Below are 22,284 nucleotides of genomic sequence, written 5' to 3' on the forward strand. Positions count from 1 at the left end.
TTCTCCAAGTCATTAAGGTTTCGAGGCTGATGTTTGGCAACTCGAACCTTCAGCTCCCTCCACAGATTTTCTATGGGATTAAGGTCTGAAGCCTGGCTAGGCCACTCCAGGACCTTAATGTGCTTCTTCTTGAGCCGCTCCTTTGTTGCCTTGGCCGTGTGTTTTGGGTCATTGTCATGCTGGAATACCCATCCACAACCCATTTTCAATGCCCTGGCTGAGGGAAGGAGGTTCTCACCCAAGATTTGACAGTACATGGCCCCGTCCATCGTCCCTTTGATGCGGTGAAGTTGTCCTGTCCCCTTAGCAGAAAAACACCCCCAAAGCATAATGTTTCCACCTCCATGTTTGACGGTGGGGATGGTGTTCTTGGGGTCATAGGCAGCATTCCTCCTTCTCCAAACACGGCGAGTTGAGTTGATGCCAAAGAGCTCGATTTTGGTCTCATCTGACCACAACACTTTCACCCAGTTCTCCTCTGAATCATTCAGATGTTCATTGGCAAACTTCAGACGGGCCTGTATATGTGCTTTCTTGAGCAGGTGGACCTTGCGGGCGCTGCAGGATTTCAGTCCTTCACGGCGTAGTGTGTTACCAATTGTTTTCTTGGGGTCAAATACTTATTTCCCTCATTAAAATGCAAATCAATTTATAGCATTTTTGACATGCGTTTTTCTGGATTTTTGTTTTGTTATTCTGTCTCTCACTGTTCAAATAAACCTACCATTAAAATTATAGACTGATCATTTCTTTGTCAGTGGGCAAACGTACAAAGTCAGCAGGGGATCAAATACTTTTTTCCCTCACTGTAGATGTTAACAACAATGTCATCATTACATTACAGTTAAAAAACTTGACACAATAATACTGTTGTGGCAATATAATATTTGTCTCCATACCCTTTGTTTTAGCAACGATTTAGTCTTGTTTTTATGTGCATTTTGCCTTTGAAGAAGACAGAAGGAGTTTAGAGAGAGAGGCAAAACGGAATAATCCAGTCCCAGACTATCTAGACTTTATCTACAACTACTGAGGGACATCTTCCACTGTGATAGAGTCCAAGTCCAGTTTCGCTTCCTCTTTAACCTCATTATTATCCAAGCTGTTGATTTCTGTGGGGATGGTATCCGTAGGGATGGTTTCCATGGGGATGGTATCTGTAGGGATGGTTTCCGTGGGGATGACTTCTATGGGACTAATGTCCATAGGGATGGTGTCCATGGAGACAGTAGCAGGTGTGATTTCCTTAGTCGGGAGTGACGGGGGTGGTATTGAAAAGGCCTGAGATGACACAATTTGTTATTATCTCCAACTCTTGACTCTTTTCAATCTGTTTCTTCCCAAAGCACTGGGTAATGTTGCAGGGGTTCTTAGCAGCCTCCACTAGCTTCTGCTGCTTCTTGCTCAGGGCCTTGCCTCCTGTCTTGGTGGGACTGTTCAGGGAGGCAGAGACTGCACTGGCTTTAGCTCTGATGGAGGAGCTGATGGTTGGTGCTGTATCTCCAGTCTTTGTCTCCTTCCTCTTCCCCCTCTCCTCCTCACTGGCTGACTCTCCAGACCCAGCCAGGCTCTCAGGACCCCCGCTCCCTGTTGGCCGCTGGACCTGGCCCTGTAGTGGAGCCCTCACAGTTAGAAGCCCTCAGCAGCTCACTGGCAGTTTGGAAGGGGTTGGAGGAGCCCCTCAGACCTGCTCCTATTCTCTTCCGCTTTAGCTGGTGGAGAGAAGGAGACACAGAAGGAAGGATGCTTAGTTACTAATAGAACCTAGTATGAGGCTGACTCACAATAACACTGACTGCATCCTGTTACTAATGGGCTGAGATATGATTCTGAGACAGTCTCAATGCATTAGCAAGTAGATAAATATGTAGTCATTACTGCTGCTTATAAAGGAGTGCTACAATATTTTCTAAAGCAAAGTAAAGGCAGAGTCCTCTGTGTGCTGTGGTGTTGGGCCTTACTGAGTAGATCTGTGAGGCAGGCGTGAAGCCCTGCTGCTCCTCAGTCAAGGAGGAGGAAGAGGAGGAGGCTGCTTCGTCTTTGGATTCAGTCTTTATCTCTGTGGATTCCCCAGAGCAGCTGGTCCCTTCTCCTCCTCCTCCTCCTCTTCCTGCAGAGGCAGCCACTCCCTTCTTCATCTCTGATACCTTTAGGAACGAGAGATGAGTTAGATGAGTGAAAGAATAGCTTAAAAAGAATAGCTTCCATAGGGCTCAATACCTAAACTGACTTTAGAGTTGTACAATAAACCAGACAGTAGTCAGCAGCTACTCACCCTCTTCAGGACAGCTGCTTTGTACAGATTAGAAGACTTGGTGATCTTGAAGACCTCATGTTCAATATCCACCGCCAAGGAGTGTGTCAGAGCTGGGTGAGGGAGGAAAAAGGGAAAGAAAGAAAGAAATCCAAGTGTCAGTTCAGTTATCCCAGTGGCATCAGTGACTTGGCATTTTAGGTGCATGTGCGTTAGTAGTGACTGGTACCTGTGTGTGTCTGCTGCTTCCACCTGGTGGTTGTTCAGAGCCTCCTGTAGCAGGGCCACACAGTGCTTCCGAGCCTGGAATACAATTGATGCACACATTTGGCACACACTCTTGTAAAAAATATTGTTTAAAGGCAAGTGAAGATGTATTAATTTGATTTTAACCACTATTCAAAGGGAATGTGCCACTGAGTTTTAAAGCATGTCTTTACAAGGGAGAACTGGTCAGTAGCAGCTCCAGAATAAAATCAACACTATACATAATAAAAAATAAAAATCATGACATACAATCAATCAGTCATACACCACAAAATACAAATAGGCCTAAATATTTTCCTTGAAAATTGGTATTCTTGTAATACATGTATGAACCACACAGTGGCAGTACAATCCCCTCTCTGTTCCCTAAATCTGCAAACCCAGATATTCAGTGTTCTGTGCATTTGACCAAATATTCAGAGTCTGACCCTGGATAAACAAGCATGAAACAAGTTCATGAAAGAGGTGTTGGGTAAAGGATTTCAAGCAGAATTTAATTATGGATCAATAAATAGTTTCTAACTAGCTCATGATGGTGGATACGCTGAATACACAAGGACGTGTGCATTAACCATCAAAAGCATGTGAATGTGCATATTGCTTTGCACGTGCGTGTGTGCGTGTGTGTGTGTGTGTGTGTGTGTGTGTGTGTGTGTGTGTGTGTGTGTGTGTGAGTGAGACGTTTCCATAGCAGAGCTGTACCTTGACAGTGAGGCTGGGGATCTTCTGGCTGCTGGCCTCTCTGAGTGGGCAGTCATCATCTGTAGATACAGTTGAACACAATATCGAAACCCATTCAGTCACATAACGGTATTATTAGTCAGTCACTTTGCTTGTCTACACTGATATTACAACAATAGAGAACCCACCTGGGGGGATAAATGAATATTTGTGTCCCTCAGACACCTACAGAGGAAAGAGGGAGAAGAAAACAGAGGGAAATAAGACACCCCCTCACACTTCTATTGTCAGTTAGTGCAGAGAACCTACAGAGGGCCCCTCAAATTCCTCACTCCACCTTAGAGCTCTGCCTCTCTCACCTAGTTGCTAGTGTTTCAGTGTTTCAGTGTTCCAAGCCCCTGCTGTTGCTGGCAGCATCTCAAACCAACAGTCTCAAAATCATGGCTCAACTCAACACATCTTTTGTTTGCCTGGATTAATAGTATAGATTTGAATAGCCCTGTCGTGCTGATTTGACTCCACATATGGGAGAGATTTACCACATGGTGCCTTACAGGGGCCCCTAGACCCAGCCTCCTTGCCTGGCTGATTGGCTGGCCACAGCTGGAAAACAGATGTGGAGAGAGAGGGAGCTGCTACAGTGTATGAAGGTTTGTTTACTGAAGCAATGGAAAGAGTAAGCTTATGGAGTCAGTAGTTGTGTATCACAGTATGACAGCAGGGCTGTCCATGTACAGCATGTATACAGTACATGAATGTGAGGTTTCACCTTGCGCAGGTTCATTTGTTTCTTGAAGAGATTTCCAAACTCCTTCCTCCTATGCTCGGAGCCATCATCATCACCACCGCTCTCCCAGCCCTCCTCATCATGCCTGAGGAGATGATATCACCACAGACCTCAGCATTCCTACCGTACTGTCTATGAGTGACAGCTAGAAAACAAATTTTAAAATCAACAATAAATGTGAAAATAATTCCAATCAGAAGGAAAGACCCCTATCTTGCCCTGTTAGCAACTAAAAACTACAACAAATGTTAGCCTGGATGCCAGTCTGTTTCTGCTTTAACCAACAGAGTTAGACTGGCCTCCAGGCTACTAGACCGTTGCATTGCTGACCTCTCAAAGCCATAGCCCTTCCTCCCCCCAGCGTAGAGGTCGCGGTCAAACCCAAACGGGCCCCTGGGCTGTGTGCTCTGAGCCGCCCCGGTCTTGGTGCACAAAGTGGCCCCCTTCTCCAGCTGGGCCCGCACAGCCTTGGGGTCACGACAGTAGTCACAGGCTCCAGCACAGTCCGGCTTCTGGTCCCCAAAGAACTTGGAGATGGTGGCATGGCGGCAGCTGAGAGAGACCAGAGACACGGGTTAGAGAGAGACAAACATATTGCACAGACATGCTAAAGGTCAAACCACTAGGAGGCCTTCCATTCACAGAGTGCCTCAGTGTAGCAGAGTGAAGATAGCAGCATGGATGTTGCTCTAATCTCTTCCCATCTGCTGGTCCAAAAGCATTTCCTAAGGTATTTTACATCATCTGAGGTGTTTGTGTTGTGCCTGCCATCGGTTGAGACGCAGCATACTCTTGAATACAGGGTGGGTGTCATGTTTTGTTTGATAAATGTACTAAAATGTGACTATAATAAAAATGTCAACTTTCAAATGCTACCACAGAGATGGTTGGAGGTCCACACAGTGGATAACACTTTCAATCCTCCGTAGGAAACCTATTGAAATCAAAGAAATATAGATAATAGAATAGACATTCCCATTTAAGTTGACATTCAATGGTGGGTGGACCAGCAGCCATCTTTATGGTAGTAAATGGAAGTAAAATGTTTAATTAAATGTCAATGTCAATGGTGTACCAGCTAAATTGCAGTGGTCTCAAGGGATAGGTCCATTCTATTTCTATGATTGAAATTACACCCACCCTGTATTCAAGAGCTTGCTGTGTCGCAACCGAAGAAATTATCAAATATTTTGACAACCCTTTTTGTAAGCTTTTAAATGATATTAAACTCAACTGTTTATCTTTTCCATTGATGAAGACATGGATGTCTCATGGTATGGTGGGGTATATGCAAAATGGGTCCACTTTGAGCAATGGGTCAACTTTGAGCAAGAATGTTTTGGCATTCAGGTCCAAAAAGACACTTTCTGACCACGTCTACCATGTACAAATACAGTGGGGGAAAAAAGTATTTAGTCAGCCACCAATTGTGCAAGTTCTCCCACTTAAAAAGATGAGAGAGGCCTGTAATTTTCATCATAGGTACACGTCAACTATGACAGACAAAATGAGATTTTTTTTCTCCAGAAAATCACATTGTAGGATTTTTTATGAATTTATTTGCAAATTATGGTGGAAAATAAGTATTTGGTCAATAACAAAAGTTTCTCAATACTTTGTTATATACCCTTTGTTGGCAATGACACAGGTCAAACGTTTTCTGTAAGTCTTCACAAGGTTTTCACACACTGTTGCTGGTATTTTGGCCCATTCCTCCATGCAGATCTCCTCTAGAGCAGTGATGTTTTGGGGCTGTCGCTGGGCAACACGGACTTTCAACTCCCTCCAAAGATTTTCTATGGGGTTGAGATCTGGAGACTGGCTAGGCCACTCCAGGACCTTGAAATGCTTCTTACGAAGCCACTCCTTCGTTGCCTGGGCGGTGTGTTTGGGATCATTGTCATGCTGAAAGACCCAGCCACGTTTCATCTTCAATGCCCTTGCTGATGGAAGGAGGTTTTCACTCAAAATCTCACGATACATGGCCCCATTCATTCTTTCCTTTACACGGATCAGTCGTCCTGGTCCCTTTGCAGAAAAACAGCCCCAAAGCATGATGTTTCCACCCCCATGCTTCACAGTAGGTATGGTGTTCTTTGGATGCAACTCAGCATTCTTTGTCCTCCAAACACGACGAGTTGAGTTTTTACCAAAAAGTTCTATTTTGGTTTCATCTGACCATATGACATTCTCCCAATCCTCTTCTGGATCATCCAAATGCACTCTAGCAAACTTCAGACGGGCCTGGACATGTACTGGCTTAAGCAGGGGGACACGTCTGGCACTGCAGGATTTGAGTCCCTGGCGGCGTAGTGTGTTACTGATGGTAGGCTTTGTTACTTTGGTCCCAGCTCTCTGCAGGTCATTCACTAGGTCCCCCTGTGTGGTTCTGGGATCTTTGCTCACCGTTCTTGTGATCATTTTGACCCCACAGGGTGAGATCTTGCGTGGAGCCCCAGATCGAGGGAGATTATCAGTGGTCTTGTATGTCTTCCATTTCCTAATAATTGCTCCCACAGTTGATTTCTTCAAACCAAGCTGCTTACCTATTGCAGATTCAGTCTTCCCAGCCTGGTGCAGGTCTACAATTTTGTTTCTGGTGTCCTTTGACAGCTCTTTGGTCTTGGCCATAGTGGAGTTTGGAGTGTGACTGTTTGAGGTTGTGTACAGGTGTATTTTATACTGATAACAAGTTCAAACAGGTGCCATTAATACAGGTAACGAGTGGAGGACAGAGGAGCCTCTTAAAGAATAAGTTACAGGTCTGTGAGAGCCAGAAATCTTGCTTGTTTGTAGGTGACCAAATACTTATTTTCCACCATAATTTGCAAATAAATTCATAAAAAATCCTACAATGTGATTTTCTGGTTATTTTTTTCTCAATTTGTCTGTCATAGTTGACGTGTACCTATGATGAAAATGACAGGCCTCTCTCATCTTTTTAAGTGGGAGAACTTGCACAATTGGTGGCTGACTAAATACGTTTTTCCCCCACTGTATGTATGGTAAGTTCCGTTCAAATCAAAAAGGGGTGCAGTCAAAAAGTTATTGAAATCAAATGCAGCGACTCTGCAGGAGTGTGAAGTGTATTCTCCAGTAAAAGAACACCAGTTTAATGATACGTCTGTGAACTGGATGAAGTTTCTGTTCACACAGATACACCACTCCCTTCTATTCTGAGGAGAAAAATGAGTTGTGGGTGTGGAATGACTCCTGAGTGAATAATGTGAAACAGAGATGAGGTTCTATAAAATAACTGCTTCTCTAGAGTCTAGTCTGAATAGCAAACAAAAAAGATCTACTTTTTAGGAGACTTGTAAGTGAGTGAGATTGGCCATGGGTGGTGGTTGGTGAGGATGTTACTGTTCTAAAGGACTTTTAAATAGATTTCAACATCTGAGAATGCCTATTCACTCTTTAGAGTATAGCTGTTCCGCTTCTTTGTATAACAGCTTGCTCTTTTCACTCATTACACAATATTATGTCATGTATAAACACATAGAGATACACTCAGTCATACACACATTCATACAGGCTAGTGTCTCTTGGGGGAATAATAGACAAGCCACCTCCATAACACACCAAGCCAGACTACCTCAGATGGAAACCCAGTCTCCACAGTTTTCAAAGAGGGGGGAAAGAGGCAGTCTCACCAAGGGAGGAGGGGAGAGAGAGAGAGATGAGAGACAGAGAGAAAGAGAGAGACAGACAGACAGCGAGAGACAGAGAGCGAAAGATAGAGAGAGAGCGAGAGAGCGAGAGAGAGCGAGAGAGAGAGAGAGAGAGAGACAGAGAGAGAGAGAGAGCCAGAGAGAGAGAGCCAGAGAGAGAAAGAGACAGAGAAGAGAGAGCCAGAGACAGAGATCATGAAGCGACAGTCTTTCCAGTGAAGGAAGAAGATAACGACCCACAGCAGGAGGAGGAGATGATGAACCAGCCTGTATTAATACAACAGGCAGACAGCACTAAAACACAGCAGGAGTCCTTTGTGAGTGGAGATATCAACAGTCTTGCTCTTGCACAACCGCTGCCTTTTCCACTGGCACCAAGAGACGACAACAGCTACTACTAACTGGGGGAAAATAAGAGAGTAAGAGTGGAGCGAGAGACAGTGGAAAGCAAACCAATGACAGCTGGAGAAGCTCACTTCGAGCCTGATTTGTTTCCTTTGTAAAACCCAGAACAGACCGTACAGAGGACAGCAGTGCAGTTGATGGGGTTTTGGTCATCTCTTGGCCTCGATGCTAATCGCTACTTGAGGACTTATCTCTGCTAACCCTAATCCTGAAAAGACCACTGGGTTGAGGAGGTGAGGACACCACCTCTGTCTCACTGCAGGCTCCAACTCTTCCAGCAACACACACACAGGGAACTCGCTCTCCACACTCACTCAGGTAAGTGTTGGTTCTTGTGTTACATCACTAACTGATCTGCTTAGTTAGACAAGGACAGTTTTGCACCTTTATTTACGCTCTGTTGCATATATGCAAACTACCCATACAGTTCAGGTGAGTGTATGCTGGTTGTGAGTGTGTGCATGTAGCCTATATGCATGCAAATATCCAGAATAACAGTGTGTTAGCATACTTTATTGCCTAACCAAAATAATGTGAAGAGTGTCATTTAGCTGTCATCATAATGACATTTCTAACAGCTGAATATTTAGCTAGACTTTAATACCGTGGGAAGACCTGCTCCCATACCACCCGGCCTAGCCATGAAACCTGAGACTGGTTAAAGCCCAGTCTGACTGGGATCTAACACTACAGCTGGTGGAGTCTACCTGGGAGAGAGAGACAGAGTGGCTGTGGGAAACAGAACTAAAAACCATTGTCAGCGAAATGCATACAAAATACATCGGACAGAACACATTCCACCACGATGGACTCAGTCAGGTCCAGCAACACAACAGGAATAGAAACTCTTTAAAAGGGACACAGACAGTAGGACAAAGATACTGAGCAAACAGTCTGGTATCTGTTTTACATGCCACACCTATAGTTAATAAAGCATTTTACTGTCAAATGAATTGAAGCACTATTCTATGTTTCTAAAAACTTCCCCTTTAATAGAATCAATACATTCAATTCTATCCTAATCCAAGTCAATCTACTGTTGTGATGAAGAGAACAGACATGTAATGTAAATCAAGTAGCCTACAGTGTGATCTGGGTTGGGAGAGGAGAGGTAACACGGTGGTGTAACTGCATAGCTAGAGAGAAGGAGATGGAGAGAGTGTGAAGAGGAGAACTGTGGAATGATGATCATGAGATAATTAATATGAGCAGGATCCTGTCTTGGCATCAATTGTCACACCCAACTGCTATTTACAGTTTATAGGGAACATACTTTCCCACAGCAATAGCAACATATGGCCTACTCATATGTGCATAAAGAATAGACAGAAACTTAGAATAAGTTTTAACACACAAGGCAAACATCGGTGTCTGTCCTTGAAATAACATAGAAAAAAGTCCTCTCTTTATACAGTCAGCCAGTGGGTCCCTCCTCTCGGTCTCATGACTGTTGTGATAACTGTTGTGTGTCAGTCCACAGCTATGCTGCTGGGAGAGTGCTATAATTACTCTAGTAAATCTGGAACAGACACAATCCCACTGGACCAGAAAAAAACAAATCCTTTACACACCAACATATTACCAGTTTATAACACTCTTTCCAGATCCTCCTCTTTCTTATAGGAGGAGATGGAATCAGTTGATTTCACTCTTTCCTACCTAATCATCAGAAATGCATGCACTAGCAGCTAGACTATACATTCAAGGATGAACACACAATGGTTTGTCAACATTCCATTGGTGTCAGGTCATCTACATAGTTAGACAGTGACATACAGTATCTCTGACAGTCCATTATGGGTGTTAAAAAATGCCTAGATTCGAATAATTACAATATACTTGAATAATAATCCATTATTAATAACCAATCATCCATATTTCATCCACTTTTATCCCTTTACTTGTGCCTTCATTGAAGTGGTCACATCACACAACCTGCACCCAGATACTACAGAGTTGTACCCACCCTCAGTGTGAGTGACATTATGGATGCCAGGGAGGAGATGCTGACCCTGCTACAGAAGCTCTGGACCAAACTGCAGGGTCTCCCCACCGCCAGCTCTCTGGAGATAGGGGCCTTCGCTGTTCTCATCCTCTTTATCGGTAAGCTACACCTCTCAGTGGAGATATACTCCATACACCTAACCATGTGCTTCAGAACATGTCAGAACATGTCTTGCAAAGGATGAACATGTTAGAACATGTCTAGCAAAGGATGAAACTCCAACATCTTTAATATCACTTTAGATAGTGTGAAATCAATCATCCTGTCTGGACATAGCCTAGACATAATTAAAATGTGTAGACTAGCTACTATAACTGTGTTATTTCCTAGTGGTCTTCCTGCTCCTGCTGCTGATTACCTGTTTGACGTGCTGCTGCTGTCGCAGGACCAGAACCAAGGGGCCACATAGTCAGCTGACCTGAGACAACCCCCACTTCCCCCAATAATGAGGAGAGACATTATAAACAGGCACTCTATGGCCCTCTAAACCCCAGAAGAATGAGGACCCATGCAGACTGGTGTGAACTGAAAACCCTCTGTCACCACTGTATCACCAGGAGAGACATTCTGGAAAGGCACTCTATGGGCCTCTTAACCCCGGAGGAATGAGGAGGACCCGTGAGAGATGGACAAGACTAGACTGGGCCTCTAGGACGGCTTCAACTGATCCACACAACATAAGGACACAAGGAACACAGGAGCATGGAAACTCACACACATGCATCAAGTAACACAAACAACTGGACATGTAGCTAAAAGATCACAATAGAAGCACACGAGAGAGACGGCTTGGGAAGATGAATGTCTGTCAGTTCTAGGATGTATGGGTGTCAACTCAACTTCTGCCACTGGCTCAGAGATTATAAGAAAGAGCCCTTTACAGTTTTCATCAACAACTCACTCAAATGGAGACATCTTGCCAAACCCCTTGTGAGAGTGTTGCCATATGTATTTTATCTAAAGGACTTCCTTTGCTTTATTGCTGTGTTCACGTGCTAGACGGAACTAGGAAACTCAGAAAGCCGCACCTGAACAAGCCATCATCTCATTCTCAGGGGATTCAGAGGACCATGCCTGCCCTCTGCTGTACAAACATGGAACGGAGGCAGTGAGGAAGCCTTGTAATATGCTTCACAGTTATACACAACAGAAAAATAGTAATGTTGTCATTTACATATAGTTGTTGCATAGGTTAAAAAGGGTATCTCTTCCTTCTTAAAAAAGCATTTTCTTAGCCTGCCTAAAATAGTGCCATACGCTTTTGTATCTCTCTTGCATGAAATAAAACAAAATGCAGATGATTGTGGTGTGTTATATCAGTGGTTCCCAAACTATGTGACGCGCCCAGAGGGGTCAGCAGGGGAGACGCAGGGCACCACCCCCCAAAAAGAATCTATCCGGTTTTCAACGTACTGTTGAATGTTTTTATAATAGAATGCACAAGGTGCAATTTCTAAATTGTTTTCCTCTTGTCATGTCAATCATTGCATACCTTCGAGAGCTATTTATAACTTGTAAGAAATGTCCAGATCAACTAGCCCATGTCAGCTAATGTTTTTTAGCTAGGTTTTTAGCCTGTTGATTTTGTTATAATGTTTGAGTCACTCAAATATCACATGAACACACACTAGACATGGCAAAACGTATACAACTGCAAGAAAATGTGTTTTAAAACTGCAAAAGTTTATCCGCACACCATGACCAAATGTGTAGATTTGCAGGAAATACTGTAAGCGTTTAAACCTGCAAAATCTTCTCTTCGTCAACAAGAGGGGTGTGACAGTTTGTGTTATGAACAGTGCTTGTGCTCACAGAAAAAGACATGGCGCGCGAGCGCAGGGGGGCGCGAGATGTTCCCCAATGCTGGAAGGGGGGCCTGAGTGAAATAGTTCGGAAACCCCTGTGTTATATAACACTCACCCCTATTGCTCACAGAATGACACCATGGCCTCGAAGTCTGTGATGGAAACCTTGTCCTGATCTTTCTCAGAGCCACGCTTTGCCTGCAGAGAAGTCACACAATCATTCACTCAACGTTAAATAAACAAACATAAAAAGATTTGAACACTGTACACACCAATTGCATTTACAGCACTATCATGTTGCTATACTAATAACCAGCCTGTGAGACAGGTTGACAGTGTGGTCCAGACGTCACCTGTTTGCGCGCCACCTCCTTGCGGATGAGGAAGTTCAACTGCTCCCTGTCCTTGGGGGAGTAGTAGGTCCTGCAGGAAGAGGGCAGCCCGTCTCGCCCCGCACGCCCAGATTCCTGGTAGTAACTGGCCAGTGACTTGGCCAGGTTCCAGTGGGCCACAAACCTGACATTAGCTTTGTCCACCCCCATGCCGAAGCTGATGGTGTCCACAATGACAAGCACCTTACCCTGCATCCAATCAGTCTGAGCCTCTGTGCGATCTCCTGCCTTCAACCCTACACAAGCAGGAGATAAAGGTCAAGAGTCATGCCACCCACTTTGTTATGTCTCGTCTCACCACCAATAAAACAATCTGCTTGATTCTCATCTTTATCAAACTTTGCATTGCCATTTACTATCCTAGCCCACAATGTTTGTAAGCCCTTGAGGAATGTCTCACCTGCATGGTCAGGCTTGGCCAGGACTCCCAGCTTAGTCAGTTGGTAAGCCACCGTCTCACAGCTTTCTCTGGTCCGACAGTACACGATTCCACAACCCTGAAAAAAGACATACAGATAACTATCCCAAGCTAAGTACCATGCACTGATTATAAGGATGGGTGATATATTGAATTGCCAAGAGTGTGCAAAGCTGTCATCAAGGCAAAGGGTGGCTATTTGAAGAATCTCAAATATAAAATATATTTTGATTTGTTTAACACTTTTTTGGTTACTAGATGATTCCATATTTGTTATTAAAATAGTTTTGATGTCTTCACTCTTATTCTACAATATAGAAAATAGTAAAAATAAAGAAAAACCCTGGAATGAGTAGGTGTCCAAACTTTTGACTGGTACTGTATATCGTGAATCGTCCATAGGTTTAAAAAATAAATACAAATAGACTTATGATTTTTAGGCCATATCGCCCAGCCCTAACTGATTACACCATCCATTAGATATAGGGTACAGTAGGAAGATATATTGCATGTAAGAGAGAGTCAGATTGGAATCTAGTCCACCAACCTGTCCTTTGGGGCCTTCCCCCAGGGTCAGGGCCTCCCTGATGAAGGCATGCAGGTGCTTGTAGGGGTCCTCCAGTAACTCCCTGTACACCACCTCATAATGCAGGTTACTGCGAAACACGGGCGTGGCAAAGGACAGCGGTGATCGCAGCCTCAGGGACTTTGCTATGTCCTCCTGCACCTTCTGGGGTGCCGTGGCCGTCAGCGCCACGCAGGGTACCCCAGGAAGACGGGCACGTAGATTGCCCAGTTTGAGGTAGTCTGGTCTGAAGTCATGCCCCTACTGGGAGACACAGTGAGCCTCGTCCACAGCCAGGTAGGAGAGGAGGCTCCGGGAAAGCAGGCCTGTCAGGCAGGGCTGGAAGGCAGGGGAGGCCACCATCTCTGGGGTGATGTAAAGCAGCTTCAGCCTGGGGCTCTCACTCTCCAGATTGGCCAGGATCAGACGGCGCTCCCCTGCAGGGAGCTTGGAGTTGATGGAGCATGCAGGAATGTTCAGGTCTCTTAGGTGGTCCACTTGGTCCTGTGATGGAGGATACAGAGAAAGGGATCATCATTGAAGAAACCTAAATACACAGCTAGCTATGAAGTTCAGGATAACTCAACCTATATCAGAATCAATCATGTAATCAGGACAAATCATACAACAGAAGAAAATACTAAAGAAGAGAGACTGACCTGGATAAGAGCGATTAGAGGGGATATAACCAAGGTAATACCCTTTGCCAACACTGCAGGAAGCTGGTAGCAGAGGGACTTCCCTGCCCCAGTTGGCATGCACACAAAAACATCCCTGTCACCTGCACACAACAGGGGCAGTAATTTACACCATTCCATCGACAGTCCGATTAGGGCAACTGCATTACTCAGATATTTTTAATGACAATAACTGATCATGCTAGCTTAGTAGTCAATGAACTGGTTGAAGAATTGGCTAATTAGCTAGCTAGAATTAATAGAGCCGTTCTTAGGTTGCGTAAGTTATTGTTAGTCCAACATTTTTATTATGGTCCTTACTTTTAACAACTGCTTTAACAACGTCCTCCTGCTTCTGGGATCGGAACTTATCGAACCCAAAATGGGTTTTTAACGCCTTTTTAATGGCAGTCATATCTTATCCCGAAAGACTTCTTCTTCGATGAGGTTTAACAGCGGTTGGCATCCAACAAATGTTGCCCCAGAAAGACTTCCAACTTGACAACAAACTTCATTCTCTAGCCGTCGCGTATCGATGACATCACGCCATTCGGCCATATTTTCACCAGTGAATCCTTTTAAACACATTTTATCTACGGTTCTCTTTTACATTTACATTTTTATTAAATGTCAAATGACCGAAACAGATGTGTTCATGTTTTGTGCAAAAAACATTAACACACACAACTCTGACTGGATCCATCGTCCATGGGTACACGCCTTTGTTTTTCTGGCCAATGAGAGTCGAATGCGCTGTGATTAACACCTTGTTTTCCACGACCCAGGCCAGGACAGATTTTCATGCAAGGAATTTTATTTTTTTGTCTCGACAGGTGAGTTGAGTCTCCGTTTACGTTTGAGTTCTGGTTGAATTTGGTGACCTCCAACGATCACTTTATCAACACCCAAACCAAAAACCTTGATTTATGTATCAATAAAGCAGGGAGAGAAGAGGCACAGGATTGCAGAATATTAAAAGGAGGATAACTCCACTTAATCTCCATGGATCTCTCCACTTCATCCTCTGTTTCTGACACTGTCTGTGTGCTCTGGGGTATGTACTGAGGTTAATGCCACTTTGAGATGGTTTGATATTGGTGACCTAGATGCATGGCAATGTATTATAAACCCAGGGTTTCCTCTCTCCTCTGACTAGGCTGTGAGCTGAGTGACACCCAGAGAAAGGCAGTGTTTGAAATAGAGGAGGAGGATTTGTTGGAGCATCAGTTCTTTATTCGGACGGTCAGTCTGTTCAAGTCTTTAGTCCGTCTCCAGCCCTCTCCACACACCCCATTAGCAGAGATCACTTTGACTTAGTCTGTGAAACAAAAATAAACATAGTCCAATGACAGCCCAACTCATAATCTCTGCTCCCCTTGTGTATAGATGTGTCTGAGTGCAGAGGCCAGCAAGGAGATGCATGTAGTGGAGGTACAGGACAGAGTTGGGGAATACTCCAAGCCAGTGCCCATTGCCACTCTTCACCCTATGTGCCAACCTATGGTCAGTTTCAGTGGGTTTGAGCTCATGCCACCTGTCACCTTCAACCTTCGCTCTGGGCAGGGCCCCCTCTTCATTTCTGGACAGCATGTGACATGTAAGTAACTGAGATATGAGAAAATTATGTTATTGTTGAGAGAACGGCATGAAAACAAACATTCAGTAGAAACTATTTGTATGTCAATTCTGGGACTCTGTTCTTTATTTGGCTTTAAGTTAAATTCAAATGATACCTGGTATTTGTGTGCTGTCATAGTGGTCTTTGAGGAGGAGGAGGAGGAGGAAGAGGTCTTCTCATCAACATCCCCACTTGGTAAGTAAACAAATCTAGAACTTCTAAGCTTCATAAAAGGATTACCTATTTTGATCCCTTATGACATTGTACAGTTCAGTATGAAATAGTTATTGTGTTTTTATTTCAGATCATGTTGGGCTTCATTAACATGATAAAAGTTGAAGGACTTCAATAAAACACAGCACAAAAAGTAAGACTTTTGAGTTTCGTATATTTATTCATCACAGAAAGTGCATTGTTATTGCAGGATTAATATTTCACAATAGATTACAATAATACTACAGTATTCTTTCAAATGTTCGAAAATACAGAGCATGTGAGTGCATAGCATAACTCGCGTTAGGAAGAGGCAGAAAGAATCACATAGAAGCAGCAGCATCAGTGGTCACATAGCTATTCAATAGCGTGATGGTTTTATTCTTTACAGTAATGAAGGTTCTGATTACTCTACAGGAGTGGTGAGAGGGTAACCATAGGGTGGAGGGATGGTGTTAAGAGGGAGTGTTCAGCCCCACAGGCACAGGGAGGGACAGAGGCAGTAGGCCTTGCTCCTAGGGGACTTGATCACCAGGTCCTTAATGAACTCTGTAGTGCCGAACAGAGGGAACAGCTTCTCGTTGAAGCTCTCGTTGTAGGTGTAGATGTGGGAGCGGCTGTCTACGTCGTAGAAGGACAGCTGGCCCTGGTCATAGTCCAGGTAGACGGCCACCTTGCGGGGGATGAGGCCTGGCGGCAGGGCAGTGAAGGGCACGGTCAGGGCCTTGAGTTCCGTGCCCCTCTCCAGGCGCAGGGTCAGGTAGCCCGTGTCTGTGTTCAGGGACTTGAAGCCTTTCCTCAGGGCTGACTCCTTGGCCACGCCCAGCCGAAAGTCCCGCTCCCCCACCTCCACCTCCCAGTAGTGGCGGCCAGAGTTGAAGCCCTCCACCCCCGTGGCGCACCACCAGCCATCGAAGCGCTGGTGGTAGTTTGGCACGTCCTTCCTCTCGAAGCCGCAGCGCATCTTCTTCTCGTCGTTGGAGATCAGCAGGTCAGGGTTGGCCGTGTCCAGGTCAAGGGAAATCTCCACTGCTGCATTAGAGATCCAGTCCCATACTGGAATATAGATCAAACAGATTAGTAACAAATATTAGGGAAATAAAGATACATTCTGTGAACATCACATCTGGCTCTGTCAATACCTGTCCAAGGCATCACATACCTGAGTGAGGAATGTAGCGGGCAGCACCTATCTTCTGAGTCCTCTGCTTCCATATGAGCCACTGTTGGGGGATGGCTTCCTGCAAGCACAAAGACGGAGAGGGAGAATAGCGGCATTGGTAAATATCAGAGCTGTTAACATGAATATACATTAATGTATTTTAAAGGGGGACAATTGATATTGAAGGAGGCCCCCACCTTGTCCAGGCCCTGTGTCAGTAAGACCCACATGATCAGTTCCATGGCTGTCAGGAGGTTGGGCATGTGGCGACTCCTCCATGCGGCCTGGAGGTCCTCCAGAACCTGAGCCACAGCCTCCCCAGGCCACACACTTTGCTCAGGTTGGGCTCTCAGGTCATTGGTCCAGTTGATGATGGTCCTCTTAGCATTCTCCATGTCCTGCTCACTGAACAGGTCCTGCTCCCTCCACTCTCTCTTCTCTGGCCAGCCATCCGACTGCATGGGCCTCTTCTGCTGACAACAGGTGGAGACTCATTCAGCACATGTTTGGAGAAAGTCACCTGCAAGCTATACAGTATATATTAATAGCTGTTACACTATACTGGTTCCTGCCCTCCATACCTTGCTCTCCAGCAGAGACGCCCACTCCAGGATGAAGGCCCTGCAAAGAGGAGTGGGCCAGATGTCCTCTAGTTTCCAGATGTTCTCCAGCACCTCAGACCTCTGCAGAGAGGGTATAGTGGGGGGTTTAGTAGACTTGTTTATCCTCCAAACTAGACCTGACAATGGATACTTGTACCCTGTATAATGGATGTTACAAAAGGTGTGTATATATTTCAGTGTACCTGACACACTCGATTGAGATCTCTAGCCAGCTCCACAATAAACAGCTGATTTGCTTCCAGTGGCTCTCTCTTCTCATTCTTCGCCCTCTTGCGAGATTCCTGATGTAGAAAAAAAGAGTGAAAAGAGTTAGCCATAGAACACAAAGTTTCAATGAAATAGAAATAGTAGGAAAAGAGGAAAGGAAACTGATTTAGAGGACTGAAATTGGGTTTTTACTAGTGCTTTAGAAAGTAATAAGGTCAACCCAGAAAAGAAGGAGCCACTTGGCCTTATCAAAATGCACACCATGCTCTTCTCCTGTCAGCAGGAAAGAAAGAGATCTCCTCTCTCCCATAACCCCCCTGACTACATCTATTATCTACCCAACAACACCCTCATTTACTTGTTTACACAATCAAATTAAACTAAATCAAATCAACAGTCTGTGCAGGTTACTTGGCCCTCTGTAGCAAGACTGGCCCTGCAAGCTCTCTGCTGCTTTCTCATCTGACAGCAGTAATCTGTTTGGCCTGGGTTTTTCCATAACACACACACACACAAGTAAACTTTGATTTGATTTGGTTTAAATATAAATCAATAGGGCATTAAATCAAACTACGGAAAAAATAACTTGAGTAAGCATGTAACTGGTGGCGCTACCATGACAACCCCTCCACAGCCTCACTACAGACCCTGGTTCGATTCCAGGCACATTGTGTTTTTGTTGTTTGGAGTATTTGTGATGCATGACAGGAGTTTGACCTACCTTAAGCTTGGCTGTGATGTTCTTGACCGGCTCAACTATAAAGTGGAAACACTGCATCATCTTGGCAACTGTGCTGAGATTCTACAAAGAAAAAGCAGCATTAGAGATGTACCTTGACAGACAGGGCACCTGATAGCAGGTCACCTCTACTTGACAATGTTCAAGTGGGCCGATCCATCCATCACACTACCTGTGTAACACAGGCGGCTGGTGGCACCTTAATTGGGGAGGACAGGCTCATAGTAATCACTTGAACGGAATAAATGGAATGGTATCGAACACATCAAACACTTGCTTTCCAGGTGTTTGATACCATTCCATTCACTCCAATCCAGCCATTATTATGAGCCGTCCTCCCCTCAGCAGCCTCCTGTGCTGTGTAAGGATTTCAGATTGACAGGTGCTACTGAACTAAAACCACACCACTGATCTGAGTCAGTGGTAACAGAACCACCTAAATTCTCTAAGGGCACTCAAATGGTTTGAAATCTAAAACTACCCCTGCCCTACTTTCATTAGAAATATGTCAGCCGTTCCACCCCACTGCCCTATATTCTGTCCCCAGTCAAGTTAAAAGACGCTGGCATTATGGGCAAAGGAATAATGCAGCTCCACTGTTAAGAAGATTTATTTAAATAGTTAATCATAGGGTGGAGGACAGGCAACACATTTTACATTTACATTTTAGTAATTTAGCAGACGCTCTTATCCAGAGCGACTTACAGTTAGTGAGTGCATACATTTTTCATACTGGCCCCCCGTGGGAAACGAACCCACAACCCTGGCGTTGCAAGCGCCATGCTCTACCAACTGAGCTACAGGGGACCTACGTGTAAATAACACATGGCTAATCGTACTGGACCAAATCATAACAGCAACACCTCTGTGGTCATCATATCATGAAGGATACCTCCCCTTTGGAATCTTTAATGATACGCTGACCTAGTTATTGTGTGGATGTTATTCAAGTCATATTATCATTGTGAGAGAAGCAGGGGTCCTACCTACTTCTAGAGCCTGGGGCATCAACTGATCATTAACTGGGTTAGGATGAGTGATAACAGTCAGAGCAGAGGTTACTTGGCCCACTAACATGACTGGCCCTGCAAGCTCTCTGCTGCTGTCTCATCTGCCAGCAGTAATGTGTTTGGCCTGGGTTTTTCCATAACACACAAACACACACTCCTTGCGGGCTAAGCCAGTAACTCTGCTGTCAGCAGCAGGGTAAATGTGGAACGTGAGTTTAGTCAGTGTGCCACTGAAGCCATTAGCAGATTACCCAGGAGGACTTCCAAACAGGGTTTTAGGTCCTGATACAGCCAAGCACAACCAGATAGAGGATGGCAAGCACAACAGAGACCAAATAATAATGACTGGCGCAAAATAATAATATTGCTAAATGAAATGCATATTCATTAGCACACATTGAGGAGAGCAAAACCAGGTGGCATTTGTTATAAAATGCATGGTAAACTTTTGTCAACCTTTTGTAATAGAATACAAATAAATACAATGGAAGGAAATGGAATAGAATGCACACAAAAAACTGTCAGTAGGCAAATTAAATAATGAAAACAAAAACAGGAAACATTTTTCAGGTATTCAGAGTAGGCCTATGTGTATTGCATCTTTTGTTTGAGTGACAGTGACCCAGTTACAGACCAGTCTAGACGCAGTCTGCGCACAAAGTAATGAGCAGGGTCGTGTGACTTTGCGGCACTCCCAGAGAGCTTGATCCTATCCTATAAATCCTTGGTTGACATTGCAACATGTCCAATTTTGCACTATGCATGATAGTTATTAGGTTATTTTGCGACACTAAACAATTCCATGCTGTTATGTGACGTCTGTGGACTTTCATGCAATCGAAATTCTGTATTATATTTTATAGAAAATGTCACACAATCATGCAGTTGAATCGTACAAACTTGTAAGACATACCTGTCACAATGTTGTAATGTAAGCCGATTGGTGTCTTCTATGCACAGGAGAAATTCTACTGGAGAACAAGTTGACTGTATGCTGCAGTATGACTGACCTTGTTTACATACAAGATTTTCGTAGGAACGAGGAGGGTTCGGCTCTCTCCATTTCTGAATCCGAAGGCAGACAAACAGCGCCGCCATGATTGTTGTGGTATCTCAGTCGTCCACGAAGCGGAACAGCGGGCTGTCTAGCTCCCGCCTATCCTTTCTTTGGATTGGTGGATAAAAATCATTATTGCAATCCCTTTTTGAATGTTCGATGAGGTTTGTTGACGTCAACCGCCTGTATTCAATGGAGAGATGCCATGCTACTAGCCTCATGTCATGAATATGCATAGCCATCTCGAGACAACTCCGACATAAAGTGTTTTTTCTCAAAGTTGCCGGGATATCACGTGTCCTACTTATATCCGTAGAGAATAATTAAGCTGTCCAATAGATTGAAGGTGTCTGTAATAGAATAAACGTGGCAAAAACAAATGTAGACGTTAATAAATGCTTTTCTATGCCTTCCAAAATGTTTTTTACATGGGGGAGTGCCAAGATTGAGGCACGGTGACTTCAAAACAGCCCTGTAAATCATCTAGTATATATATCACTCTTTCACAGGCAGGAATGGACCGCATGCAGAGGACATGCGAAAAGCTATGTTTGCCAAACAGTGTGGAGTGAGATACACTACATGACCATCCGCCCACTGTGTTTAAATAGGAAGTACATTTATAAGGAAATAGAGAAAGAAATGGACACTATTGGTTGAAGAAAAATGCTTCTGAGGTTTGTAGCGTTCTTTTACAATTTGATGTAGAAAAGTGTTTTGTAAAAGTTAAGCCATCGCAGAGAGAGGTGATTTTAGGGGGTAAGACATCCGCAGAATTGGTAAGTTATTAAAATACTGATTTCAACATCGATCATTTTAGGCTTACTTACATTGTCGCTGATTCTGTAGCTCAGTTGGTAGAGCATGGCGCTTGCAACGCCAGGGTTGTGGGTTCGATTCCCACGAAAAGCCAGTATGAAAAATGTATGCACTCACTAACTGTAAGTCGCTCTGGATAAGAGCGTCTGCTAAATGACTAAAATGTAAATGTAAAAATATAAGACATTGACTGAGAAACATTTTAAAGATTAACTTAGCCTTAAGATGCTTTTGGGAAAACGGGCCCTGTTCAGTACATTGTAAAGGCATCCTCTCTGTAGTATGATCCAGTGTTCACTACTTGACATGAGAATCTGAGTTTCAGAAGCTGAGTAGTTAACTGTGGTATATTTCAGATTACTTCAAAAGAAAGTTCCATTACAACATGGCTAAAGAGCGAATCCATTTATCCATTAGTTTCAAGTTTTAATGTCACCTGCACAAGTACACTGAAATGCCTTTCTTGCAAGCTCCAAACCCAAATGCAGTAATCAATATCAATGTAGCACTAAAAATAAAATAAGGTAGAACAAACACACACAAAAAGTAAGAAATAAGAAGAACATGAGAAAGTAAGAAGCTATATACATGGTCAGTTCCAATATCATATTTACAATGTGCAGGGATACTGGAGTGATATAGGTGTGTGTGTATATATACTGAACAAAAATATAAATGCAACATGCAACAATTTCAATGATTTTACTGAGTTACAGTTCACATAAGGAAATCAGTCAATTGAAATAAATACATAAGGCCCTAATCTATGGATTTCACATGACTGGGCATAGGCCCACCCACTGGCCCAGCCAATCAAAATGAGTTTTTCCCCATAAAAGGGCTTTATTACAGACAGAAATACTCCTCAGTTTCATCAGCTGTCCGGGTGGCTGGCCGCTCCCTCAAAAC

The 22,284-nt window shown here is 44.1% G+C and overlaps 2 protein-coding genes, 1 long non-coding RNA gene and 1 pseudogene across 5 annotated transcripts; 2 read left to right on the forward strand and 2 right to left on the reverse strand.

The window, feature by feature from the left end:
* Positions 1-459: 459 nt before the first annotated feature.
* On the reverse strand, positions 460-14,342 carry LOC311103924 (ATP-dependent DNA helicase Q5-like; annotated as a pseudogene). The gene is made up of 14 exons (XR_014615804.1): positions 14,249-14,342; positions 13,910-14,031; positions 13,233-13,754; positions 12,668-12,764; positions 12,229-12,503; positions 11,991-12,073; positions 4,320-4,541; positions 3,972-4,074; positions 3,391-3,427; positions 3,224-3,282; positions 2,484-2,557; positions 2,276-2,367; positions 1,962-2,147; positions 460-1,712 (listed from the first exon to the last, which is right to left on the reverse strand). The product of XR_014615804.1 is annotated as an ATP-dependent DNA helicase Q5-like (transcript).
* On the forward strand, positions 7,696-11,370 carry LOC311103541. The gene is made up of 3 exons (XR_014610100.1): positions 7,696-8,383; positions 9,984-10,168; positions 10,401-11,370. It is a non-coding gene; the product is annotated as an uncharacterized lncRNA (long non-coding RNA).
* Positions 14,036-20,970, forward strand: LOC311103540 (nucleoplasmin-like). The gene is made up of 7 exons (XM_084145125.1): positions 14,036-14,760; positions 14,868-14,981; positions 15,084-15,169; positions 15,314-15,524; positions 15,684-15,740; positions 15,850-15,912; positions 20,460-20,970. Exons 2-6 carry the CDS (start codon positions 14,930-14,932, stop codon positions 15,867-15,869), a joined length of 426 nt encoding a protein of 141 aa, XP_084001251.1. The 5' UTR covers positions 14,036-14,760; positions 14,868-14,929; the 3' UTR covers positions 15,870-15,912; positions 20,460-20,970.
* On the reverse strand, positions 15,917-20,518 carry LOC311103538 (butyrophilin subfamily 1 member A1-like). Of its 2 annotated transcripts, none has more exons than XM_084145120.1 (7): positions 20,413-20,518; positions 18,472-18,552; positions 17,726-17,824; positions 17,502-17,603; positions 17,118-17,393; positions 16,921-16,999; positions 15,917-16,814 (listed from the first exon to the last, which is right to left on the reverse strand). In XM_084145120.1, the coding sequence occupies exons 2-7, from the start codon at positions 18,529-18,531 to the stop codon at positions 16,228-16,230; spliced, it is 1,203 nt and encodes a 400-aa protein (XP_084001246.1). In that variant the 5' UTR covers positions 18,532-18,552; positions 20,413-20,518; the 3' UTR covers positions 15,917-16,227. The 2 variants fall into 2 exon arrangements, with proteins under 2 accessions (XP_084001246.1, XP_084001247.1); XM_084145121.1 differs by having other exon boundaries at positions 17,118-17,390; positions 20,413-20,499.
* Positions 20,971-22,284: the final 1,314 nt, after the last annotated feature.

Source organism: Coregonus lavaretus (genome assembly GCF_964263955.1).
Source record: "Coregonus lavaretus genome assembly, chromosome: 28".
In the NCBI taxonomy this organism is placed as follows: Eukaryota; Metazoa; Chordata; class Actinopteri; order Salmoniformes; family Salmonidae; genus Coregonus; species Coregonus lavaretus.

Coding starts and splice junctions, on each gene's coding strand:
- LOC311103540 (XM_084145125.1), top strand. CDS start 14,930: ATGGATCTCTCCACTTCATCCTCTGTTTCTGACACTGTCTGTGTGCTC. Junction 14,982..15,083: donor CACTGTCTGTGTGCTCTGGG/GTATGTACTGAG, acceptor TCCTCTGACTAG/GCTGTGAGCTGAGTGACACC. Junction 15,170..15,313: donor ATCAGTTCTTTATTCGGACG/GTCAGTCTGTTC, acceptor CCTTGTGTATAG/ATGTGTCTGAGTGCAGAGGC.
- LOC311103538 (XM_084145120.1), bottom strand. CDS start 18,531: ATGATGCAGTGTTTCCACTTTATAGTTGAGCCGGTCAAGAACATCACA. Junction 17,825..18,471: donor ACATCACAGCCAAGCTTAAG/GTAGGTCAAACT, acceptor TTTCTACATCAG/GAATCTCGCAAGAGGGCGAA. Junction 16,815..16,920: donor CCGCTACATTCCTCACTCAG/GTATGTGATGCC, acceptor TCTATATTCCAG/TATGGGACTGGATCTCTAAT.